General features: G+C 49.6%; 1 protein-coding gene across 1 annotated transcript in view; it reads right to left on the reverse strand.

The window, feature by feature from the left end:
* Nucleotides 1-4,296: 4,296 nt before the first annotated feature.
* The window catches only part of RFX8 (regulatory factor X8), a 61,237-nt gene continuing 38,302 nt past the window's right edge, over nucleotides 4,297-27,231 (reverse strand). The window contains exons 4-11 of the mRNA XM_057743123.1: nucleotides 24,528-24,641; nucleotides 23,502-23,652; nucleotides 21,281-21,339; nucleotides 19,411-19,567; nucleotides 15,908-16,002; nucleotides 12,142-12,256; nucleotides 8,720-9,024; nucleotides 4,297-4,473 (exon numbers count right to left, since the gene is read on the reverse strand). Of these exons, the coding sequence (XP_057599106.1) occupies nucleotides 4,297-4,473; nucleotides 8,720-9,024; nucleotides 12,142-12,256; nucleotides 15,908-16,002; nucleotides 19,411-19,567; nucleotides 21,281-21,339; nucleotides 23,502-23,652; nucleotides 24,528-24,641 (1,173 nt within the window). The remainder of the gene's footprint in view (nucleotides 4,474-8,719; nucleotides 9,025-12,141; nucleotides 12,257-15,907; nucleotides 16,003-19,410; nucleotides 19,568-21,280; nucleotides 21,340-23,501; nucleotides 23,653-24,527; nucleotides 24,642-27,231) is intronic.

Below are 27,231 nucleotides of genomic sequence, written 5' to 3' on the forward strand. Positions count from 1 at the left end.
TCACACCTCTCCTTTTTCCTACTTCCTTTGGATCTCTTTTCAAATTACACCTCGCTTGTAAACCTTGTAAGAAATAACACTCCCATCCTTGTCTCTGTCTCTGTCCCTCTCTTTTTGGCTATTAATGCTCTTCTTTTCTTTTTTAAAAATTGTTATTGGAGTATAGTTGCTTTACAATGTGGTGTTAGTTTCTACTGTATAGCAAAGTGAACCAGCTGTACATATATATATATCCCCTCTTTTTTGGATTTCCTTCCCATTTAGGTCACCACAGAGCACTGAGTAGGGTTCCCTGTGCTATACAGTAGGTTCTCATTAGTTATCTATTTTATACCTAGTATCAATAGTGTATATATGTCAATCCCCATTTCCCAATTCATCCCACCCACCCTTTCCCCCTTGGTATCCATATGTTTGTTCTCTACATCTGTGTCTCTATTTCTCCTTTGTAAATAAGATCGTCTATACCAGTTTTTTCAGATTCCACATATGTGTGTTAATATACATTTGTTTTTCTCTTTCTGGCTTACTTCACTGTGTATGACAGTCTCTAGGTCCATCCACGTCTCTACAAATGACCCAATTTCATCACTTTCTTCCTTGTTGTATGCTAATTTTACTATTACACTCGTCACCACCTAAGATACCAGGCTTTTATTTTGTTGATTAGTTCACTGCCAGTCTTCCTACACCAGGAATATAATAAGCTCCTGCTGGGGAGAAAAGAATTTTCTTCTACTCTTCAAAAGTCTTTTGGTTGGTCTAATAACCAAACCCACATGAGACAGAGGAACAGGCGAAAAACAAATTTAATTTCATACGTATGAGAACCCCACATACATGAGAGTTTCAAAGACAGAAGGGTAAAATGAGATACATATGCTATCCTGAGCTAAGGAATGGGAAAGGGGCCTGGGGCTTTGGGGGGCAGGGAGGGCAATTCTCAGGACAATAAGAAGAGGAGTCAATGTTTGGTAATTAGATACTCGCCCTGCCATACAGATGGGTCATTCAGATAAAATTTACCGCTGGTCATAATTCTCATTCTGGGAAATACCCCCAATTTAAATTCTTCTGGTAGTCAAGGGAGGGGCAGCTATTTCTCTGGAGTCTGCAGGGTCCCCCTGCCAACGTGGCACATTTTGGGGAGGCTTATTCTGAACCTTTTCACCCCTGAAGGGCGAGGAGACACCTGTTTTGTTCAATGATGATTCCCCCATGTTTAAAAAGTACCTGGTAAAAGAATGCATGATAATTTTGGAATACATCACTGTACCTTTTAGGTCAAATTTCTGGTTTTGGAAAAATCTGCCGACAGAATGTGAGTGGGCCTCCAACTTATCATCCGTATACATGAAAATTTATGCTCCGAGATCCATGTGGCTGTAGCCATTATCATTACCTGAAGAAAATGCAATGTGCTTCTCTTGCCGTGGGCACCACATTGACAACTAGCGATGTGCCCTGGGGAGATTTCCATCAGTACAAGGTCTTATTATCATTCCTACTTCAAATTACTGTTTCGGAAACTCCTATTGGTTCTATGCAGCCTTGAGGAACAAATGTTTATGTTTCTTATCAGGTTAGGTTGCATGAGGGCAGCGCTGTCTAAATGTCACCGTCGGTGATGCTGTGGGGGGAACTGTGGGCTTTGTACTGAAGATCAGGGTCTCACTGCTGCCTGGATGGCCTTAAGCAGATCATTTCCCCTGCAAGACTGTGTCCCTAACTGGACATTTGGGGTAATGATTTGGACAGTAGACAGTGCTGACCTTGATAAGGTAGACCGAAATGGAGTATAGGACACCCCCTTTCCTAGGGGCGTCTCTGCTTTGCTTTGGTCAGTGGGACAGGAACACGCAGATGCCAGCAAAGGCATGAAAACTTGCTTGTGTGTTTCCATTCCTGCCCTCTAGGCCCCCAGCTCTGCCATGGGAACGTGCCCGGGCTGGGCTGCTGGAGGGATGTGGGTGCGGTAAACAGGGGAGCCCAGTCATTCGAGGGGAGACCGTCCTAGAACTGCCGGCCCCCACGAGCCTGTCAGCGACAGCAGATGGCTGAGCGAGCCCAGCCGAGGTTCTCCAAGTCCAGACCAGATTAGCAGAATCATCCAAGCAACCTGCAGATTGGTGAGGAATAACAAATACATGGTGGCTCTTATAAGGCATCCAGGATTAGTTTCCTATGCCGCGATCGTGGACTGATAGATGTCGCAAGCAGAAAACAACCCTTGCCACCTGCTCTGTGGATTATTTCCAGCTCTCAGTTGAAAAACCAAGTTTAGGGCAGGGGCCAGGGAGTTCCTGTTCACTTTGACATAGAAGACCCACCAGTTACCTTCAAACATAAGAACCATCTCCGTTCAGTAATTAACGTGTCCAGTCCAGTGTAATAATCAAAATGTCAGACGTATTAAAGGTGAACGCTTTCCCTGCCTCCGGGCTGAGAACTGTGTTCGGAGGGGAGACCCTGGTGGGGGAGGTGGATGTGGTTGTATTGTCGTCTCATTAGAGAGGCAGGATGGCCGGTGCAGGTCCCTACTCACAGCAAATCAGCTTTCCAAACCCTCCTGTGTGCTTCTCAGCCTCTCTCCCTCCAGGAGCCTCCAGCTCCAGCACTGACTTTTTTATTTTCCTTTATTTTATTTTATTTTAAATTGAAGTATAGTTGATTTACAATGTTGTGCCAATCTCTGCTGTACAGCCAAGTGACTCAGTTATACACACATAGACATTCTTTTTTTATATTCTTTTCTATTATGGTGTATCACAGGATATTGAATATAGTTCCCTGTGCTATACAGTAGGACCTTGTTGTTTATCTATCCTATACATAATAGTTTGCATCTGCTAACCCCAAACTCCCAGTCCTTCCTTCCTCATCCCCCTCCCTCCCTGTATGCACTGACTGCTGTTTTAAAAAATACACTGTCATATATAACATATGCAGAAAAGCAATCAAAGCAAATTTTAAGCTTTGGAACACAATTTTACAAGATGAACATGCTGTAGGACCACTCCCAGACCAAGAATTGGAACAGCTGAGGGTCCCAGAAGCCCCTGCCTCTTCTCTCTGTTACTACATTCTCACCCCCATCCTAACTTCTAACCCCACAGATAAACAAATGGAACTGTTTTCTTTGATAACCTGGAAGGCCTTTTCAAGGATGGAATGCCCTCTGCTAGCTCTCAGCTAATCAGTTTACCCCAAACTACGCAAACAAAATTCACTGTTCTCAGACCCATAAATCTTGTCGTTGCCTTTGTTCCTGGACTCAGCCCGTCACCTGTCTGCTTAGATGTGAGCAAAGAATATGCAAAGTCACTGAACAGCGAGCAAAGGAATGAAGGGCTTTGAGTTGTTTTTTGACAAATCACTGCTCCCAGATCACTTAAGAAAGAACATATTCAATGTAGTGGTAAAGGCTCTAAAATATGATTACTTTTTAAACCATAAAGATGAGTAATTCTTAATGAAACTAGTGACCTAGATTTCTGATGTTTCTTTAAAATTTCCAAGCATTACAGGAAATTGAATTCATTTCTTATGTAACAGGGGATCAATAAAATACTCTATTTCCACTGCTACCAGAAATCATGTTAAGCATGAATTGTTAAATTCCTTTCACGTATCATCATCAGTTACATTAAAATGGATCTGGTTTAACAGGGACCTATGCTTAGTTTCAAGATTTTTTAGGATTTTGCTAGAGGGCAACAGAGCATCAGCAGAACATCCTCATTTGTTGCAGACATTGTTGGATTTGTAATTCTACATCACTTTAAGAAAAGTGCCATGTGAACCAAGCGAAGTTGGGATGCTTTAATGGACCAGTAAGTCTAACAGTGCTATGAGATAATTTTTTCCTCTTCTTCCTCACTGCCCGAGGGAACCTTTCTACAAATTCTATGTTGATTGGGGCACTACGAAGGGGAAGAAAAATATTACTATGGGCCTTTGACTGCTTGTACCGTTGCTATTCTGCAAACTTTATCTTTCTCTGGAGGATGATCCATGTTTTTAGTACCAACAAGATTTCTCAAATTTCTCTTACATCCCCATAGAAATACTGGGAAAGCCCTGGAGAAAAGCAACAGAGGCAAAAAGTATTCTCCGAATAAGTTTATGTGATTCATCTAAAGCAACTCCTTGAAATGCATATAAAGAGAAAATAGTGCTACCTCTATTATGTACATACAATCTCCTTTCTTATCAATACAAAGGCTTTAGCATTTACTATATTCTTATGAATGAAAAAATTCTCTGTTTTTTCAGGTCCTAGTCAAATAAATAATCTTACATGTCAGCATTACTTTCCCTAAAATAAATATTCTCAGAGCTTTGGGACACATCTGATATATGAATCACAAATTTTTGTCCATCTTTCAGGGTTATGAGGGTTTCTTGTCCCAGAGGAAGGCTGAGTTTGATGGTGCTTTCGGTGGCCTTATCTTCCAATAATACCTGGATGAGCTGTGGGAGGAATATGTTTAAAAGAAAAGATGAGAAGAGAAAGTTACACTATTTCCTGTTTCAGGACCCGCCATTTGAGTTCTTCTACCACACCCTCATCTCACCCTGGGACCTGCTACAGGGGACCCTGACTTCTCAGGGGAGCCCTCAGGGGCTGGTGAGGACATCGTGGAAGGAATCTCAGACCCGGATGGTGCATGAGAGAGGGGCTAGGGGAGTGGGAGCAGGTGGTCTCCCTTTAGAGACAGGAATGGGTGCCTGCAGTTGTTTGTGAGGCCAGAGAGTGAAACAGCGCTGCCATTAAAGACACAGAGGGGGACTTCCCTGGTGGTCCAGCTGTGAAGACTCTGCACTCCCAATGCAGGGGGCCTGGGTTCAACCCCTGGTCAGGGAACTAGATCGTGCATGCATGCCACAACTAAGGAGCCCACATGCCTCAACTAAGAACCAGCACAGCCAAAAAAAAAAAAAAAGACATGGAGAACCCGGATCAGTTCTGACAGTCGGGAGGGAGCCTGAGAAACACCCACGGGTCTCCGTGGGCTGTGATGCTTGTTGCCTTGGCTGCCTTCCAGACAGACATGGATCCCTCCTTTCTCGGCAGTTCTGAGCTGCCGCAGTTGGCTCAGGTTCCCACACAGACCCTCGCCCCACCACACGTCAAACAGACCAGTAGATAAGGGGGGAAACCTGTGAAACCATCACTGGTTACATTAACACTCTGTTGGGTAGCAACTGACATGAGAGATTCACAGATTCTGATGTTAGCTCAGGTGCCCGGCTCTCAGTCATCTAGTTGCCGGAGCACGCCTTCCTGTCAGAGAAACTATATGCCACCCTCGGCTCCAAAGGTACTCGGAAGATGGGCAAATCCTCAGACGCGATTACTTTCAAACTGACAGAGATGTATTTTCTGGGTCTGATTTCTTCAGTAGCTCCCCCTTCCCATAGGCTAACATATTGTGACAAAGGTGTGCACAAGATAACTTTGAACGCAAGGTTAACGAAAGTACACTTCTCCCCCATTCTCTCTAAATTCGACAATAACCATCACCAACCAATGAAAAGATATTTCCTCTCTCTCCAAAAACTGTCTCCAGCTTTACCCTGTAGCTGAAGTCACTTATTTTTAAATATTTTTGCCATGCTTTAATCCTTCAGTACATGACCTAAACTGAACACTGTGCAGTAGGTTTTTAAGAAGAATAGCCTTTTTAACATATCAGTGTAATGTTCCCCTTTATTCTGAAACAAGTCCTGGCACCTTACTGTTCTGAGCATCGCTAGACGCAGAGGAGCGACAGATGGATATGACACTGGGGGCTGCTGATGGGAGTTGTCACCACTGGTGCAGCGCAGCCCCAGATGTGCAGCTGAATAGGCGTTAACTCAGGGCAGGTGAATGCAGATGGCACATGGAGGGCGTGCTCTTCTGTTGATGATGAGGGCAAATGCTGACTAATGAGTGCAGTGGAAATTAGATGAGGGTAACTTTTCGGTGTTAGATTGCGGAAGTCGTTACAGCTAATTCAGCAGGCGCGCACGAGCAGAAGCAGGTTGAATTAATCTCTAATGCATATTACCTTGGATTATCTAACATTTATCTGCTTGTATTGCTTTATTATGTTGCTCAGTTAAATATTTAATACGTTCTCTACTGTTTCCGCCAATTAAATGTAGGTGGAACAAACCCATTGCAATGAACTTCAGAGTGGCTAGGGCACTGGGTAGAGAGTGTTCTGGAAAGGTGTTCAGATTAGGAGGTTTTGTTGGGGAAATAATAATGAAGACTGGGATTACAGGTACTTAGTAGCTATAAGAATTTTACAATAATTAACTTATTTAAACCTTATTATAGCCCTATGGAATTAGATATATTGATTTCCATTTTGCAGGTGAGGAAACCGAGGAGCAGATAAATTAAGCAACTTGCCCAGGGTTCTCAGCTAATAAGTGGATGTTGGGGAACTTGAACCCAGGAAGTTATATACCAGCCTGCCCACTTATTTTCCCAAAGCATCAGACTTGAAGAATTTTTAATTTACTCCTAACTCACTGCTTTTGGAATTAAAGCACACGGTAGGTAGAAGCCTCTGGGGAAAGAGGGTGCTAGGAAACGACAGTCTGAGAAGATCCAGGGAGGTCTGGAGCCCTGCTCTGCCAATTATTTGCGAGGTTACCATGGGAACATAACTCAACCCCTCATGAGCCTCAGTTACACCATCTGTGAAATGGGGGCAACGACACCGCATCTCGTGTTGCTGAAATGATGCCTTTAAATGCCCAGCACAGGTGGCCTGGCAAGGTCTTCTCTCCACCGCTTCTAACTGTGGTCCAAGAGGTAAAAGTCAACTCCCTGTCACCGTGGTGACCAAGGGGCATGTCAGCTGGTTCCTCGCCTCACCCAGTGAGTGAGGATCTGCACACACAGTGCTGACATCCAGTGCTGATGCGTGACCTGTTGGGGCTCCCGAGTGACTTGGGTGAACGCCCCATGGGCCCTGTTGCCAGGATGGGGTGTGTTCTCCAGAGGGTCAGGAGCAGGGAGAGGGCTTTCCTGGGCACAGCCTGGCCTACCTGTCCCTTCTCCAGACCTAGCTGGGCCTCTGTCTGCCCACAGCCTGGAATTGCCAGCTTGAGAGTGAGGCTGAATTGCCCCCAGCTGGTCCTCTTCTCGGGCAGCCCAGCGCCCCTCCCCTGCCATGGGTCCCTGATTGGGGGCCAGTATTTCCGTTTCCCATCTCATCTGTCTTGTCTGCTTCACATACACACTCCAGGAGGGGGTGACTTTCTAATTTACAGACACACAGTGGAATCTGCAGCACTGAGACCGTGGAAGGCAGCTGGATATTTGAATTTACTGTCACAAGGTGAGCAAAGAAAGACCAAATAGAGACAGAGGGTTGGTGACCATGAGAGAGGCAGCTCTTCTGCTCCTGATCCTATTATGTTTGTCCAGACCAGTGGGTGACTCGTGTGGTCGTGCTCAGAAACAGTCTGTCCAGGTTCTGTGCACTCGGAATAGGGGTTTGTTTAGGAAGGAAAGCTGGGGGAAGGTTCTGGTTATTCCGAGGACTTCAGGGCACGGACAGTTCAGGCTGTGACTCAGCCATGTGGCCAGGACCACGTTTCACCCAGGTCAAGGTCACGCCCCTGCCTTCAGTGGTCTCCAACTAAGTAAACTCCTCATCTATGCAAAAGAGGAACTTGCAGGTGTGAAAACAATGCTATGTAAAGAGGCTAGACTTCCAAACATGCGTACAGGAATTTTACAAATTAGTACTGACCGTTGTCAAGATTTGTTTCCAGGCAGCCCACTCCCCTGCCCTGCATCCACACAGGAGCACCAGCTGCCTCCTCCTCAACCTGGCTCCTCTTCCCAGCATTCAAGGCCCCATCTTAGACCTCTGCAGCCTGTGTCCTCCTCTTCTCAGGGCCTGGACCCTCCTCCTCCCAACTAGTGTTGTGGGAGAAGAGTGGACTTGAGATCAGGTAGGCTAGGGCGCCAATCTCTGTTCTGCTATCTACTTGCTGTGTGACTCTGGGCAGCTCACTTAGCTCCTCTGAGCCTCCGTTTCCTCACCCATGGCATGGAAATGATAAGAACAGACACTGTGTGGGGTTGTATGCCTTTGAGAGAATGTATATCAAGGGTACATAGTAGGTGTTCGATAAATAGCAATTCTATTTTATTTAAAAAATATTTTTTTGGCCAGGCTTTGTGGCTTGCAGGATCCTAGTTCCCTGACCAGGGATCAAACCCGGGCCCTGGCAGTGAACGCGTGGAGTCCTAACCAATGGACCGCCAGGGAATTCCCACAATTCTCACTTTTATATCTTTCAAGCTGGATTCCAATTCCATCTTTTCCAAATCCTTTCTATTCAGACTACTCAATGTTTCCCTTCTATCAACACCACCAGAGGCATTTTCGGTGTATGTCGCTCCTTTGAGCGGGGGTGGTCCACTGCTCAGCAAGTGTACCCAGGCCAGGCAGGCTCTGGGAAGGCCAGGCGCCGGCTGCCCCCATATTCCACACATCTAATCAAGCCAGACACATCTAGAGCTGACTTGTGGTCAACAGACATGCTGTTATAATCACCCCTGGCAAAATCAGCTAAAGCCGAGATGGATCTAGAATTCTGTATCTTTGTTTAGACAATGTATACCCTTTATGGGTTTCCTAACCACCTGGTAGTTCTCCCTTCCCTGAAAACACTAGGGAAGTTGGGGGCCTGGCATCTGCACCTTGTTGCCCGTGGTGGTGTCCACCAGGAAGCCCGGGACCCTGACCACCACGCTGCTCCCCGCCGCGCTCTGGCTCTTGTGTCTCAGGGTCACCCGGGGGGGATCCGCGCTCGGGCTTCCATGCTCCTGGGCTGGGGAGGAGTCTGGAGGGCGGGTGAGTTCCTGGCCTGGCTGGACAGGAGACGGGTCATCTGGTAGCATCTTGAGATTTCCCACGTCGTCATCCTCCTCTTGCTCTTCCATGCAGGACTGAAGTATGTGAATCACATATTCCAAAAGTAGCAAATGAAACAGATGCCAGGAGCCTACATTGAAATAACAACCCCAAATGAATAAGTAGATAGACAGATGAACAAGTAAACAGATCCCTGTGCGCTCCTGTGCACTCCTCACTCCTGGCTGAGCCTGAGGGTCCCGGGCTGGGTCCATCACCTGCACAGCATCCTGTGCCCAGAGGACCCCAGCAAGGCGGCATTTGGACAGAAGGCACAGGGAGCTTAGTGGCCTGAGTCACGAAAGGGAATGTAAAACCAGCGAGTGCGAGATGGGAGGAAAGCAACCCTACAGACAAATGGGTGCTGTTCCCAGAGCTGGGGGACATGCCCCTCGGCTGCCTGAGGTTGGCGCACGCTACAGGGTTGCATCCCCTGGAGGGAGGCGGGCAAGGGAGGCATCCTCTCACCCAGGCCTGCAAGGGCTGCCCTTAGGGAGTTTTGGGGGGGGTGGGGACAGCGGGGTGTATGGCTCTGCTGAGTGTGCTGCATCCCAGGGCCTTCGTTTCCAGAAAAGGGTAATTCATGTTCATCTGAGCAATGGGGGTGGGGTGAGATCTGGCCTATTCCAATTGTTAAAAGATAATTATTTAATGACGGGAAAACCATTTTATACAGATATAAAATGAACGTGTGTCGAAGATTTTATGGGACTCAATGAGGGAACTAGTAAGACGTTGCAACTGATGCAAAAGAGAATTCAAAGCACGAAACGTACATAGACAGTAAAGAATGCCGCGGACGAATTTACACACAGATGCCACACGGCTCTGTGCTCGGGGCAGTCATCAACTGCACCTTCCTGACACACTAGTTGTGTTTCTGTAGCGGAGAATCATTTGCATTATTATCCGTCTGATCCAGTTTACAAGAGTTGTAAAATAACTCAAAGACCATGAAAGGTGGCAGTAACCCCAGAAGGATGTGTTGGCCCTTTCTGTCCGTTTCAAAGCTTTAGACGAGGTTCACTATTCCCTGCTAGATCTTGGATGAGAGAACTGGCATGAGAGGCTTGGCCTGGTCTGGAATAAGCCTGACCCACAAACAACTCCGGGCTTGTTTAACCTTGTGAAACCGTGGTCCACGTGAAGGGGAAACACGAGTGGTGTGACTACTTTGACTGTATGTGGAGATCCAAGAAAGTAGAGGGGGAGAGCACTGTAAACTAAGAATGCCACCTGCCACACATCAGTAAACAAAGGGTGTTGCAGCCACCAAGCCATTACGTGACAGCCGCCCCGAAGGTGAGCCCCGAGGGAACTCAGGATGGAGGCAGGATGCCCCCACCCCCCATCTAGCAATTAGCTGCCGCAGAGGCCCCCAACCATGCACCCTGAGACTCAGGTAGAGACAACGCAGGATGCTGGCCCCAGAGAGCTGAGGTACACATCGAGGAATGATTTCAGTGAGCTCAGGCTCTTGTATCTTCCCATATATAGAAAAGTGCTAAATTCATTAACTTGAGATATCTGGTTTTCTTTAATTAACAGTGATCTTTTGATGTTTCAACTACCTGGTCTTTGTTGCAAAAAACTCCCATATAACCTGGCTCCCTGCTTGCCTCTTCTGAGCAGTTTCTCAGAGTTATCTGAGATGCTGTGTCCTGGGCTTAAGTCCTCAGTTTTGTCTGCTGAATAAAACATAACTCTCAACTTTTAGGCTGTGCATTTTTTTCAGTCGGCAGCACCAACTATCGGGCTGGCTTTCCTTGTGTGGTTGCACCTGAACTCTGCTCTAGAAGGGTGTTAGCATAAGGCCGTCAATCTGATCTTCATCTGGGGGAGAGCCTCATGAGTAACCGGGGTCACCTATGTGGCTGGGTACAGCCGCAACCCTCCAAAGAGCCCCAGTGCTTGCCGAAGGGTCTTCCTGTTCTGTGTACCGCCTGCAAGGGCCTCTGGCGGCCCGGGGGCAGGGATTCCTCACCCTGATTGGTGTGTGAGTCTGTGGGGTGGACGCTCTATCTGTCTGTCTGTCCATGGCTATGTGCCCAGTGCCCAGGAAGGTGCTTGGGACTTTGCAGGGACGCACAAATATCTGCTGAAATGAGTGATCCCCTCAGTGGGGCTGGGGGGCTCAGCGGTGACCATCTCTCCCCGTGACTCTCCTGTGCCATGTCCGCACCACCGCTATTGCGGATGGGACCTCCCCTGGCACAGAAAGACCATCTGTTGGACCAGAAAGTTTGCAAAACAGACACTGCTTTACTCTTTCCACCATCTGCATGCAGTGGGGACTTTATCAACTGTTATTCCTGAAGGTTAAATCCAGGTGCCCCCAAAGAACACATTTTTTTTTCTTCCATCTCAAATGGGAGATGGAGAAAAAGAGGCCGTCCGGTGGTTTTCTCAAAATGTCCCAAAGTACACAATTCAAAAGCCACGGGAGGTTTCCTGTTCATCCATCAACAATGGCAGGGGAGAGACAAAAGAAATTTCCACATATTGAGATACAGGGAAGTCATTCTGGCTTATACATGAGTGAACCTGAATTTGATGCTGACTATAGCAGCCTGTGTGTGGCCTACCAGACCTACATTGCACCTCTACTGTAACTACTAGAGAAAAGGACACACTGACCAGAAGTAAAGAATGTCCATGCTAAAAATAAAGATTAAATGCCTTGCTTCCTGGGACGCCAGTGCTGGTCCTCCTTCCATGATAAGACTCCCTTCCCAGGTGCCAAGGCTGCACTGACTCACTAAGTACGTGCTGGTTTGTTCTTTTTTTTTTTTTTTTTAAAACAAAACAAAACAAACCAAAACAAAAAAACACCCTGAAGACATGTAACCCTGACTTTAATGTTCTTTGTTCTGACAAGATATAAAACTGTGCTGCCCTCTGGAGCAGTTTCTCATAGTCATCTGGGAAGCTGGCTTCCAGGCGAGTCCTCAGTTTGGCTCAAATGAAACTCCTTTCTTATTTTAGATTGTTTATTGATTATTTTTGTTGGCAGGAGAATGAGGCATGGTCCAACTGTTTGATGAACTATCACATTGCCATAATAAAAAGCTTAACATGGTTTCGTGTGTTCTCTGTGTGTTGTATTTTACATAAAAAGGTGAGAAGAAGTAGCGATATGGAAAACACGGAGGCTGTAATAACATCTGTAAAAGGTAGAATACAAAATGCTGTGTGTCCCCGGACTTACCAAAGCTGTCTCTGTGGCAGAGGGTCATAGCTTTGCTCACAGCCGTCAGGAGGAAATTCCATCTCAGCTGGAAGCTGGCAGCCAATGTGATAAACTCCTCTTTGCTTCTGCTCGGCTGTTACATTTTAGAGAGAAAAAAAAATGCTGGGGTTTATGATAAAAATCAAGGCGAGTGTGCTCTCAAATGCACCCCTGGGCGGTGCACACATTCTCGCATGGCCAAAGGGTGGCGGGCAGGAAGAAGGAGGGACGAGGTGAGAGGGGCCCAGGCCTGGGCTTGGTCTCACACTATCTCCTGCGGGGATGGTTCCAGGCAGAACCCTCTGAAGTTGGTGGAGAGAAGGCAGGAGGTGGGAGAGTGGCCTACTGTTTTTTAATCCCACACAATTTTTTAAAAACAGGTCACTTGTAGGGAGCAGCAGGGGAGCCCTGCAGGGCGGCCTCACTGAAGCCCCCTTGGCAGCTGCCACCGAGGGCGTTGGGGGCTAATTTACACGTGGAGAGTCTGACACTGTGAAGAAGGGGCCCAGAATCCCACGGTGATGGAAGGAAGGGTGCCCACTTTGCAAAGCACAAAGCTGACCACTGCGCCGGAAGGTCCACCTGTGTGTCCAGTGGAGCCGAGGTCATCCGATAGCCTGAGGGGCACTAAACTGGGTACGGGGGAGATGCCTCCATGAGACTAAGGAACTAGGTTGACAGCAGCCTTGGGCCACACTTTAGGTGAATTACAGACCAACAGAGTCGTAGGAATTTCCCAGCACAGGTTGGGGTGAAGCCCCCTGAGCCTCTCCTGCGTGAGGACCAAGTACGGGCTCAACGGCAAGTCTCTGAGGAAGAGCGGCAGGGACTGGCCAGGAATAAAGAGATGCCCTTTCCTCTCGGTTTCTCTTCAGCCCCCACCGAGAGCCCCCAAAGGACCGCCCTGGGCCCTGGGTGGGTGTGGACCTGTAACGGAGCAGGATGCCATGGGGCCTTCATAGGACAACCACCCCCGCCGACATCCTCTGCTGTATTTCCTCTCTGAAGTACCTAGATAACAGTATCTCATGCATATTTACTGAGATTTTCAGATGCTAAAAACCCCCACCAAATGGAAGAGATTAACTACTTGATGATCATGAGACCTAGTGAGGCCTAAGGACTGATCACCATCAACCAATCAGAAAACTGTGCAGGGATCACACCCCCTGGGACCTGGCCCCTCCCCTCCCCTGGCTTTAAAAATGCTGAAACCCTTAGGGGAGCTCGGGGTATTTTGGGCACGAGCTATCCAACTCTTCTCTTGTCGCCATTCTCGGCCCTGCAATGAACCTTACTCTGCTCCAAACTCTGACCTTTCAGTTTCTTTGGTCTCACTGTGCGTTGGGCACATGAACTTGGGTTTGGTAACAGACGCCCCTCAGCAGCGGCATCCTCCCCCCAAGACTTGGGACCGCCTGGAACGGGGCTCTTGCGGGGTGGGGGTGGGAGGCCCTGTCGGTGTTCAACACACACCAGGAGGCTTCCTAAAACCACCCAGAGAAGGAGCTGAGGGCGATCTCTGCACAAGCGTTCACACGTGAACCATAAACATTACTGAGCCTTCCCCTCTCGCCAGCAGTGATACCTCAGGTTCACGCGGTTTAGAAATTACTCTTGGGCCCAAACTGCACGAGAACTGGGGGTACGAAATGAAACACGACACAGCTGAGCGTTTCCCGTCTCTGGCGCCGCCGGATGCTAACAGGTGAGGCCATGAGGCATCTCGGACAAGCCTGAGGCTTTACATTTTAACAGTCTTGAGTATTTCATTGACTAGTCTTTTTTTTTTTAATCAGCCAAGCTGTTTTACAAAAACAAGCCCTTTAAAGGCAGGCGGTTACAAAACCACTGTTTTTCTAAGATGCCTGACTCCTGATGCTGTGGGGTGAGGATGGAAATACTGTGTTACATGGTCTCAGATGCAGGACGAGCCTGTGCTGCTTCAGGACAGGACTGGTACCAGCGGTCTCAGTGGGCTCAGCTGGGGTAAAGTTAAGGCTGCGTGAGTGTCTGAAACAAGGACCAGAGGATGGAAACCTTCCTCCTGTCGAATGAATTGCATCTCCACAGCCATGTGACCACGCAGGCTACCACAGGTACAAGTGAGTTTTGCCGAGGACCAAGGAGGAGGAATCAAAACCACACAGAACGTGGAAAGATTTTTTCCCAGGAGCAAAGGATGGAAACAGACACCTGCCAAGGCTTGAAACCGGCGTTCGAGCTCCTTCCTGGGTTTTCTGGGGAGGAAGGGGACGCGAAGACATGTCGCCGGAGGGTTAAGGAGAAAATTCGAGTCATGTCCTGGTCCCAGGCCCTCCAGGTCCTCGCTCTCTGCTGCAGAAATGTTCCCCCTTCCCTAGACTAGTCCCCTACTTTCCCTACACCCACTCCCCTCCTGCGCTCCTGTCTCTGGAACGGTGTCTCCTCTCCTTTCTCAGCTTATTTTAATTCTATCTGCCCTTCACCTCCCAGTGGAACCTGCCTCCCTCGTCAAAGTCTTTCCCAGCTGCCTCAACCTTCAGAGGACGATGCTTCAAGAGGCGAGAGGTCCCATGTTTCGGGCCCACTGGGGTCCAGGTGCTGGGGCTTCACCCGAAAGCATCCTCAGCTTTTACAGTGTGACTGTAAGCAGCGTTTGTCAGGAAAGAGCTCTCTGCAAGAGGCCCCTTTGTTTTGTCACTAACCTTAAACCAGGTGCCTATTCATGCTCTACTCATGTCACAAACAAACCATGCTCTACTCACCTCTGGCCCAAGCACACCTTTCAAATCTTTTCATCACAGTACTTTGTCTAACTTGTTGGTTCTTTCCGTAGATCAAAGAAGTAGAAATGAAGAATAAGAAATTAACAGATGACCAGATCTCTTCCCTAGCTTCCCCTTCAGTAATCTGGAGAACAAACTGTGTAAACAAGATAGCGTCTAAAGAAAGATCACAAGAAATCAACAAGCCTGCACACAGTGGGGGATGGTGACCACACTGACCCCCATCTCAGGGATTAACTGAGATTACTTCCCTCTTTCCCTTTAAAAACTTTCATGATCGAGCAGAATCTTTGGAAGTGGTTTTGGGGGGACACTGAGTCCACCATCTCCCCAGACTGCCAGCATTCTGATCAAAGGCAATTTCCCTTTCCGCCAACATCTGCCTCTCTCCAGTAATGATTTCTGAGCCGCGCGTAGCCAGACCTGCTTCAGTAATGTGACTGTTGATGTGAGTGATGGTGACAAGCAAGCCAAAGGGCCAAAGTCCCAAGTGACACGTCCAGCAGAACGACCAGATCCACCCACGTCCAAAACCAATTCATCGTGGCTTCTGTGAACCTGAACCTGACGCTTTACTGGGACTGTCTGCAAAACTCCCAGACAAGCACTGCTTTCCCCAGACAAACCCATCTCCCTCCTAAACACTCGTGCTTGGTATACACACATTCACCTGCACACTCACACTTACCGGCCCACACTCACATGCCCTCCCGTGTGCACACCTGCTCACCCATGCACACGTGGTCACTTGTGCATGCATGCGCACGCGCACACACACGCTTGCATGATGCGCCAGCCTCTGAGACATCACCCCCCATCCTGAACCCCCATCCTGGCCTTGACACATCTTTGTCCAGAGCTCCAGAGGAAACCCTTTTCCTTTGTACCAGGTTGTGGGCACTCAGTGCTATAATGTAGCTGGAATGACCAACACCTACGTCTTCTCTTTAAAGAAAAGAAAAATCACGGTTTTGTACCTGGAAGATAAATGCTTGGAGATTTGACGACAGACAATTCAGGAACACGCTGAGGTCTGCTGACGTCCCCAGCAAAGAAATCAGACTGCTCAAACCTATCAACAGACAAAACCAAGAATTGTGAGCAAAGTAGCAGAATTTCCCGGTAGGTATTTGTATACCAGGTAACCTAGGGGATAACATCCTCACAACAGTTCAAAGGAATTCCCTGGGGCCTCGCCCTCATTTTGAACACAAAGGCTGCCTTCTCGGGGCTGGATGTGTCACCCTGGGTCGTCTGGTTCAGAGCTCTGTGGTCTTGCCTTCTAGCAATCCCCTTTGCTACTTGTTGAAATGGGAAGAAATATTTTGAAATCATAACTACACCTTGTAATTACACAGAACCCGGCTCCAGGTGAGCTCACTGCATGATACAGACGTAACCTCACCCATCCCTGCCTTTTTTTAAATAAAGGGGATAGTTTGTTCAAGTCCTTTAACTGATGATGGACATCATAGCTGCTGAGGGATGTTAGGTGTGTTGCCCAGGGCTACAGACTGTCAGTAAAGACCTGAGGGCTGCAGCCCAGATGTGTGGCTGGGACTTGGGTCCCCCAGGCAGCACTGAGAGCAGAAGGACAGCCTTTGCCCTGCTCCCCCCACCCCACACCTGTTTGAGTGCTAAGGAGATTTAGAAAACCCACTGGGCTGCTGTGGTCCTGGTGGAGGTTTGGTCAGGCTCCATCTGGAAGATCTTCTAGGCACATCTCAGGCATGTGCCTGCCAGGTGTCTTGCTGTCTGTCTGCTGGCTCTGTGCCCTCTTGGAAGAACACAGAAGGATGCCAACAGAAGCCCAGGAGCCCCTGGCAGGCTGGCAGGCACCTGGGGGAGAGGCCTTGTGCCTCCTGGGTCTCCCTGGGCTTGGGCTGGGGAGAGCAAGGTTTGGTTGGGCATCGGGGATTGCTGGGGGAGCCGGTGGCCTGGGAGGGGGGCTTCCATAGCCCTGAAGCCTGCTGGGGTAGGTGTTCACCTTTCAGCTGCTGGCTTGGCTGGAGGGGAGTCTCCCAGGGGAGGCTCTGGGATTTGGGACAGCCAGGCAGTAGGGACAGGAGAGCGGTGACGGAGGGGCAACTTATCAACAAGTAAGGACCCATTTCATTATTCTTCGTTTTTTTAAGATTTTTTTTTGATGTGGACCATTTTTTAAAGTCTATTGAATTTGTTACAATATTGCTTCTGTTCTATATTTTGATTTTTTGGCCACGAGGCACGTGGGATCCCAGCTCCCAGACCAGGGATCGAACCCGCGTCCCCTGCACTAAAAGCTGAAGTCTCAACCACTGGACTGCCAGGGAAGTCCCGCACTTCATTATGCTAGTGACTGGTACAGTCCTACCACGCCAGCCCCACCTCAAGGTCAATGAAAGAGGACGGGATAGTTTGCTGTGCTTTAATGCACCATGTGGCTGTGAAGTGCTGAGGTGCCCCTGAGATGAAGCCCACAGCCCACACCTGAGGGGCCTCTAGGTCCTGGGGGGCAGCTTTATGCCCGGGTGACCCCTCCTGGCAGCCCTCAGGCTGAGACCTAGAGACTGGATCTCAGGCTGGGGGAGGGTGGAACACAGTCTGCAGACCCTCCTGAAGCAGCTCCCGGTTCCCCCAAGTGGGGAGACACCTGCTCTCACGACGGTCCCCTCCCAGCCATGTAACCACGCTGTCAGCCAGCTCTTCGTGGGACTGTAACCGCGCAGGACCCTATGGGGCCTTCCCAGAACAGACCCCCACCCATGGCCTCCGCCTGCCTTTCTGTCTGTAGGAAAACTTTAAAGAATAAATTTTCTCAGAGAAGGGAGAAGATGCAGGAAGGATGGAAAACAGTCAAGCAAGACAAAATAATAATACTCTAGCCATTAAACAAAGTCAAGGACCTTTAGTTCCTCCTCAAGGACTACAGATAATACTCTGAGCCACGTCCTTTGAGCTGTTTTGCAGATACTGAAACCCTCCGCAGGTGGGAGAAGTTAAGTGCCGGCTGCGCACAAGCACGGAGACCGCAGGAGTTTATGATGCTGACTCCCGATGACCTCACCTCCAACCAGCCAGAAGAATGTCCACGAGCTGACCACGCCCGGCTCCTTGAACACTGCAAGACTCCCCACTCCCTGCTCCAGGTCGGGACACACAGTCTTGAGGGCATTAGCCCGCTGTGGCCCCCTTCGCCTGGCAAAGCAATAAAGCGATTTCTTTCTACTTCACCCAAAACTCTGTCTCTGAGATTTAATCCGGCACTGGTGTATAGAGGCTGAATTTTGGCGACAGAATGGAGATTTCTTCCCTTAGGATTAACTGCAATTGTCAGATAGTATGAGCCCAGAGTAGGCAGCCCCAAAATGTGCCTCCGTGGCATACTGGTTACTTTGAATTAGAAGTTACTTAAGCAACAGCCAACACGGGAGGGACACCGACTCTCCTCTCAGTCTCCCTGAAAACAGGAAATAAATGTCCCATGTGAAGGGTGCCCTTCCTGCACCAGGACGTAAAGAGACCCCCTTACTCAGGCCGAGAAGCCTGTATAAACAAACCATGTTACTTCTCGAATTTACTACCCAAGCCCAAATTCTGTTTAGCTTCTTTGGCAATGGAGCACCTAAAACCTAAATTTCCTTGTCCTGTCAATTTCTCACAAATTTATCGTTTCTTTGCCTAAAAAGTATAAAAGCTGCCTGCTTTGGCCACCCAAGGGTCCTATTTCTATGAGACCTCTGTGCAGGTGAATTAGTATTTGTTCCTTTTTCTCCTGCTAATGTGTCTTGCATCACTTTTATTATTAGTCCAGCCAGGAGAACTCAAGCCGGCTCGGGGGGGTGGGGTGGGGGTGGGGTGGGGGGGGGTGGGGGGGTGGGGGGGGTGGGGGTGGGGGGGGGTGGGGGGGTGGATTTCCCCTCCCCTGACCACAGCAAAGGGCAGCGATATTCACAGGCTTAAAAGCACTTGTTTGTAGAGTAGTGAGATAAGGTCAAAGCACCATGGCTAAACTTCAGGTTGTTAAAAAATAACAACCGGTGTGGAAACTCCCTGGTGGTCCAGCGGTTAGGACTCTGTGCTGTCACTGCTGAGGGCCTGGGTTTCATCCCTGGTCGGGGAACTAAAATCCCACAAGCTGCAGGGGCCAAAACAAACAAAACAAAACAAAAACCCCTTGGTGAGGCTAACGGTAGTGAGAGCAGAAACTGGTAAGGCACAGGACTAAGTCGATCCAGCTCAGGCCCGCAGAGGATAGGAGGGTTTTCCAAAGGAGACGAGAAATACTGTCAAACACATTCTGGCACTGTGGACCCCAGGACAGGCCCTGCAAGAGGGTCCCAAGGGCTCCTCATCTGCAGGAAGAGTTGTATAAGCAGATAAATTATAATGTCAGAGGAATGTTCTAGTCCTGTCAGGAAATTTGTAAATTAGTGACGGCCATGCCAGCCCCAATTAAATACCAGACCCCGCAATCAAGCAGCTGTGGAAGGAGGATTACATTTCATCTCTGCGTTCTCCTCCCGGTCCTTGGCAACGCTCGGGTTACACAGCAGGGCTTTCTCCGAAAAATCCAAAGCACCCTGATGGATGATGGCGTGTAGATCCGACTTCAGGATGCCGACTCTCCTGCTGTTGTTCAGCACCATTTTCATGGTCTAAAGACAAAGGGTCAAATGCTACACTTAATGAAATCTTGTCATCTTACTTTGGCCTCATGCCCCCTCTTCAAATTACCAAGATTTTGTTGTTGTCAAAGAGAAAGAAAAGTGGATTTGGGTATTACCCATTAAAGTGGAATTCTAAAGGACAAAGTGTCTGAATTTCACACATTCCAGAAGTGCCTTTCTAAAACACAGTGTTTAGAACTTCTGCTCATGGGCAGGTGTGTGTAGGATCTCAGGGCCCTGCAGCTCCTTCTCCCAGCTCCTCATCCTCTACACCCTGAGCAAGGGGCCCAAACTCTCTAAAGAGGGAAACAGTGGGTGACTGTGGTCCACAAGGCAAGTGTGGTTCTGGGGGAGCAAGAGGGTGGGCAGGCTCTACAGGGTGGCTGCGGGGACTGAGAAGCCGTCTCTGTCCTTCCTCTGGGGAGCCCTGGGCAGTGAATGTGGCCTCCGAGGTCCAATGGGACAATCCAAACCCTTACACTTTCGAGGTCCGCAGGATGGGCAGTGGGTGCTCCATCCTCACACAGCCCCAGAAGCAGGCACTACAGCCACGTCCATTTTACAGAGAGGAAAGGGCCCTTGGGTGTTAGTCAAGTAAACTCTCCTGGGACAGCGTAAAGGTACGGCCCCCAGCAGGGCAGGCTCTGGACCCAGAGCTGGCCACTCCAAGGGGTCGGGAAGGAGGTTGTGCTGCAAGGTCATTGCCATCACCCTAGTCGGCAAGGTGAAAGTGCTGAGAACTGGATGGGCCTTTAGCACAGAAGGGGAAACAACCCTTCTGGTGGAGGATGGAGACGGTCAAAGGGCAGGCCTGGCTGGGCGCCCCCCCGCCCCAGGCTGGGGCGGATTTGCGGCAGAAGGCTGGGTCCCGGGCTCTGTCCCCATCTGCTGCCTCGAGATTTCAGAACAAATTCTAAAACCCCACCTTCAGCCCCTCTTTCCCCTCCTCTAACACTGAAGCGACACAGTCACCCAGGAGTGAAAATGTCGGAGCCAAGGACCTGGTAGCCCCAAAACACAGAGTCCTTGGGGCCAAGCACAGGGTGGAGGGTCTGTCTGTCTGTCTGTCCCAGGCTCTGCTATGATGCCCTTTCACCTCTGATGTTGGCTTGCCTGACTCGGCACCCTGGTGGGGCCTCCCTCTGGAACTTTATTTATTTTTAATATTTGTTTATTTATTTTGCCTGCACCGGATCTTCGTTGCGGCATGTGGGATCTTCATTGCGGCAGGCGGGATCTTCATTGCGGCAGGCGGGATCTATTCATTAGGGCATGCGGACTCTTTAGTTGTGGCATGCAGACTCTTTAGTTGTGGCGTGCGTGTGGGATCTAGTTCCCCGACCAGGGATGGAACCCTGGCCCCCTGCACTGAGAGTGTGGAGTCTTACCCACTGGACCACCAGGGAAGTCTCCCTGCACATTGCACCACCAGGGAAGTCTCCCTCTGGAAGTTTAGAACCTTGACCTGCTGGCCCTGCTTCCTCTCCTGCACAGGAAGAGCCTGGAGGCCGGAGGGGAGGAAGGGGCAGCTTCTGGCCGAGCCCTGGGGCCCAGCAACCTGCCCCTTGCCCTCTATCTTCTGGGTGGGTGGGCTGGCCCCATGCACAGGGCCTGCTGCCCCTCTGGGGGACACCTGTAGCCTTCACTTTTCACTTGGGGAAAACTGCTTTGTTCCCTCCTGGCTGGTTGCCTGAAACCTACCTTTGCCATGTTGGAAAGGTATGTCTTTCTTCTTAGTCTTTTGACAAACACAGTAACTTCTGTTAAGAACAATACACATGGCCATTATTGATACTGTAATTTCGAATTTGCATGTAGGATTGCGGGGAAGAGGAGGCACACACAGGTGGTGCATACAGGTGGCACACCTGTTTGCTCAGGAGGGCACAGCTGCCCACCTGTCCCACACAGCCAGGACCCCAGCATCCTCGCCTCCCTGTTGGCTCGCCCTTTCCCGAGTGGCTCCAAGATCCCTGCAGGGGCACCTTGAATAACCGCCCTCCCCACCAACAATGTCAGAAAAATGATGTCCTCTAGCATCTGCCACGTGTGCTCCATGGAGTTGAGGATTTTGCCCAGGAACCCTGACTTCCCCCAACTTTCTCATCTCTACATGCTCTCCCCAGGAAACAATCAGAAATGAGAAAATATGAGAGAGGAGGTGCTCTCCTGGATGTACTCATTTATTTACATATTCATTTACCAGGGACACTCACGCAGCATCTGCTGGCTGCACAGCCGGGTGAAAGGGAGTGACCTCCGCCCTCCAGGGGCTCCCTGCTTAGGGTGGGTCACCAGGTGCACATACAGTGTCCCTACAGCAGGGTAAGTGCTCCCGGCAACATGAGACGCAGGGAAAAGGAAGTGAGTTGAGGGCTTCTAGTGGAAGAAGGTATCAGGGATGGCTTCATCTGGAAGGGGGCATTCTGCCTGGGCCTTAACGCATAGGTAGGAGTTGGCCAGGCAATGGTAGGGGGTAGGCGGGCGACTGGACACAGACAGCAGTAGAAATAAGGGCCTCCTGGGGACAACCAGTCTGGGGTGTTGGGTAGTGCCAGTGGGTCATGGGGGACAAGGGGACAAGGACGGGCCAGAGGCCAAGTGGTGAAGGAAGGAGGGCCATCCGGGCAATGGAGGCTGTGGGCTGTTGTTAACTGACTGAATCACTGTTACAGAGCACTTGCTGGGAGGGGAGGGGCGTGTGACTGAGAGTCGGGGTGCGGGCGAGGCTAGAGGCAGGCCCGTCAACTAGGAAGTCACTGAAGAGCCTAGAGGGCAGACGAGAGCTGGATGGAGGGCGCGGGTTGAGGGCAGATGGTGAAGGGGCCACCGGAACACTGGACCCCTTTCACGGGCCCCCTTCCCAGCAAGTTCCAGACCTTACTTTCTCTCCGCAGGACCCTTCCTGCTGCCTTCTTGGCTGGCGATCACACGGGCCTGTGGGCCCAGCCTGGGCATGTGAACTTTTCCAAGTGGGTCAAACAGAGGTCAACACAGCCTGGGCTGCTGGGGGTGCCAGGGGTGGGTGAAGATCAGACATGGGGGCCCTCAGGGGAGACAGCACACAGGGTGCCAGGGCGGCAGACTCACAGAGGGGAGGGAAGTACGTGGTAAGGGCTTGGCGCCGGGAGGGGCCCTGAGCTGCCCAAGAAGGGTGGGGCCGGGTGGGGAGAGCTAGAGGCGATGATGGAGAACCTCATAAAGGCGGGATGGAGAAAAATGGGTATTTCCAGGACCGTGAACACGCTATCTGCACAGCGGGTGTGTGCTTCAGTTTACAAGGGCCACGGAGTTAGAGGGCTATGAAAGGGTCAGATGCAGGGAGGCCAGCGGAACAGCTCCAGCAGACAAACAGCCTCCTACGACAGTGGTGTTCAGACACTGCACCCTGGCCACCCGATGGAGGGGGAAGTCACCAGCGAGACTGGGACCATACGGGTGTGCCTGCCTGGCGGCCTGCAGTGAAGCAGGTCAGGCTCTGGGAGGAATTTCTAAGGAGGGAGAGATGCTCTCTGAGGCTTGTGAGAGCCTGCACGGAGCACAGAGGATGCTGGGGCCGGAGCCCTCATCGGCCCTGCCTAGCTGGGCAGCAAGCCTAGGACTGCGGCAGCTCCCAGGAGCTGGTTCGAGAGGGTGGGAGGCATGGCCCGCCCCCTCCTCACCCCTTTCCCTTTTCTCCCTCACCATTCCCTGGGCCCTGTGGTGACTCATGAGGGGAAGCGGTGAGAGGGTGTGGATGAGTCAGCACGAGCATCCCTCGCGGGCACGAGAGGAAAAGCCGGGAGAGCCGAGGCGGCCAGGCCTCGTGGACCGCAGTTTAGCACACGAGGGCAAAGCGGCGCAAGAGGGGAGGCGGCCTGCCCCACGCAGACGTTAGGTGCTTCATCTGCTCTCATAGTTTATGTTCTCCATTGAAACCTACCTTTGAGTTTGGAGATCTGCAAGAAGGCTGGAAAACCCTCCAAAGCAGTGAGGAGCCACAGCTTAAACTTCTTACTAAACAACCGGATGGATTTCAGATACTGAATAGAAACATCTTCCAAAAAGTCATGAAGGAGAACGTCCTCAATTCCCTACAACAGAAGTGTCAAGACTCGTGACTGTCGGCAGCTGTGGACGGCCTCTGGTTACAAGTGACCGATGGTCACATGAGCCACAGGCCGAGAGAGGGAGAGAGAGAGAGAGAGAGAGAGAAAGACAGGCCAGGCCCCTGCCCGGCTGAGCAGCCCCGGCCACTGCCCACTGGCAGGACATCAGGCTGGAGAAGCTGGAATCTTGGAATTCTCTCCAAGATTTCAAAGTATGCAAAACTGATTCAAAAATTTAAACAACATGAATGCTGGCCAATACTGTTTTGGTTTTGGGATCAAATCAAAATATTTAAGGGCTGGACCCAGACTCCAGTTTTCAACCTTTGTGTTAAAAATTTAGGAGCCCTAGATTTTTTTCCTAAAAAAATAATGAAAGGTAAAGGTTCATGACTAGCTTAAGGGGAGCACATTTTCACTGCAGAAATTATATATAATTGACCCCCAAACTATAATAATAACTCTAGAGCTTAAAAAACAAACCCACAAACCCCGGCAGTTATGTAAAATGCAAAGCAACAACTCCAGTTACTCATTTTAGAAAGCCCTCTTTTGTTGAAATATCAGAGGAAGAAGTCTGACTCAATTCAGGGTTCACTGGCCACTGGAGCCACAGTTCACTATGCGTGTTGGCTTTTTCTCTACATAAGGTAACTCAGAGTCTCAGTGAATTCAGAAAGAAAATCTGAGTCTTAGGGAAAGATCCAAGGCTCACAGCCCACTGGCCCCACTACTGACTCCTCAGCAGGCCCGAGGTCCACGGACACCGCAGAGAGCGAGGGCTGCGGCTCTAACCCCGGCATTTGGTACCGATTTCTGGAAAGGATACAAACCTGCACCTCTGGGGACTGTGCCCCTACCTTGTACAGCTGCACGTCGTAGCATTTAAGAAGCTGGCACACGTCAGGCAATGACATGAGCGTGACTGTGTCCGGCTGCAGAGATTTCCAGAAGGACGTAACCAAGTCCTCCACCTGATGCAAAGAATAGAGTGTGTCTCTGAACACTCGTTCTGTGCCTGGTGAGGCCAGTCCCCCCCACCCCCAACACTCCATCAGCCCCAAATGGTAACAGGATGAATTTCATTCCAACCCACGCAAAGCTCTGCCTGTTGGCTTTTCCAAGCTGTGTCTTAGAAGTGATTTTACACCCATTAGAGAGCACCTGCCAGGTGGGTGGGAGAAGCTGGGCTGCCTTTCCCTGAGGCGGTTTTCTGGAAGGAAGGCTGTTTCTGACCACAAGGGGGCTCCTACTCATTACGACAGGACGAGGGTTCGGCCCCAGGGGTACAAACCAGAGTTTAGGATGTATTTTCATTGACTGATTGACCCGCTCAATTATTTTTCAGCTCAGGAAGGGGTGTAACAGTATGTAATCAAAGACACCTTGGGACCTCCCTGGTGGTCCAGTGGTTAAGACTCTGCACTTCCAATGCAGGGGCCGCGGGTTTGATCCCTGGTCAGGGAACTAGATCCTGCACGTGCAACTAAGAGTTCACATGCTGCAACTAAGAAGCCCACGGGCTGCAACTAAGACCAAGACCCAGTGCAGCCTAAATAAATAAATAAAATAAATAAATAAATATTAACCTAAGAGTTTCCAGTGTCTGGAGGGAACAGATAGAGAGAAAAGATAAATGTTTCGATCCGGCTTACAAATGTATAATTTACCAAATCATTGTAAGTCATAATTAGTGTGAGGGGAAGGTTTTCCTTACACCTGGAAAACAGAGATTTAAACTAGTAATTTTACAGATAGAAACCATAAAATTTATAACCATATTCACCAGTTCCCTCAGTCCTACGTAACTAATCCTTTTTGTTAATAGCTTATGAAGCCATTAGATTTCTCATTAGGATTCTTCTATTTCTTACGCAGTACAGCATTATGGTCTGGTATACATATATATATATATATATATTTTTTTTTTTTTTAAAGACGCCTCCTCCTTAACATCATGCCAGAATTCACCTAAGGATGGTGTAGACTAAAGGGAACTGGCATGATTCTGTTGTACAAAGGAGTCTTCTTTAAAGACTTCTATGGACAACTTATGTTTTCTTTTCCCCTATGTTGACTTTTCAGATTCCATCATTGGTCCAGGCGGCCAATCTGAGTTGCCAGCTCATGAGGACTCTTGCCTTTGGGGATTTCTGCAGCTCAGATATCCTGAGGCATCACAGTACTGACCCCAGGGTCCTCCAATGACCCCAGGCAAGAAGCTGTGCCTTCTGTGCAGGCTGTCAAGGGAGTGAGGCCCAACACTGGAGTTATCTGATTTGAAATTCTCTTCTAGAGAAGATGTCTCCCAAGAGACTCATAGATAGTTAACGAGAAAGACAAGAGTGGGGTGAGCAGGATGTATCAATCCTTGGACTCCCAGGTTGGAGCATTTTGGGGCTTGTGGTTCTGGATAAGACAGCACCATCTCTGCCCACTCTCCCTCAACCCATGTCCCAAATGCCTCTGCTTCAGAAACAGTTTTCTGATTTGTTCCTTTTTCTCTCTAATGTCATTGTTACTGGATCTCCTGATCCAGCCCTCCTCCTTTTTCACCTTGACTGTGACTAAACCTCCTCCCCAACCTCTGCTCCAATATGGCCATCAGATGTCACTGTCAACCCACCATCTTTTCAGTAAGTCAAGAGTTTCCCACCGGACAGGGGAGTGATAAACCCAGCCACAGCAACCTTCTTGTCCTGAGACGCCTGTGACTGTCCTGCTGCCTCTGCCTGCCCACTGATTCCACCCAGAATCCCTTTCCTACCCAATTTTGAGTCTGTTGAACTTCTGCTTTTCTACGAGAGTCACCAGCAACGCAGCCTCCCCTGGGGAGCCCTCTCCAGCCGTCTCTGTTCCTCCTCCTTGGGGCACCCAGAAGAGTCCGACCGCACTGTGTTCTAGAACTTTCCACACTGCATCATATTCATTGGCTTACATCATTCTTTTCAGTACCAGACTATCAGCTTCTCTGGCCTCCTGGGGATACCTTCCTAGTTCCAGAAGCAGTGCTGGTCCCAGGGTAAGAATTCAGTTAGTGCTTGATGAGGCAGGGAAGGCAAGAAGGAACGGATTTTTTTTTTTTTTTTTTTAATTTTTTGGCCACGCCACACAGCATGTGCGATCTTAGTTCCCTGACCAGGGATCGAACCCACGCCCCCCTGCATTGGAAGGGTGGGGTCTTAACCACTTGACCGCCAGGGAAGTCCCAAGAAGGAACGGATTAGCTACCCCACGTGCGTGGATGCTGATACACGGCATTAATAGGCCAGGGGCCGCACTGAAGGCAGCGTGGCCCCTCCCTCACTCCAAAGCTTTACACAAGCTGAGTGAACATCATCTCCCAAAGCTGAAGTGCTTAGAACACTGAGGCCTCGGAAAACCTTTCATTTAAATGTGCACGTGCTTCCCTGGATTTTCATTTTACATGGCAAAAGACAGAGTTCAGAATGGTTAAGAGATTTACTCGTGTCTTCCACAGCCAATTCTAGAATAAAATCCAATCATCACGGTACTCATGTCAGAGCACCCTGCTTCGAACTGCTTCTTGTTCAGTTAGCGTGT

Source organism: Hippopotamus amphibius, chromosome 7 (assembly GCF_030028045.1).
Source record: "Hippopotamus amphibius kiboko isolate mHipAmp2 chromosome 7, mHipAmp2.hap2, whole genome shotgun sequence".
NCBI classification, from domain to species: Eukaryota; Metazoa; Chordata; class Mammalia; order Artiodactyla; family Hippopotamidae; genus Hippopotamus; species Hippopotamus amphibius.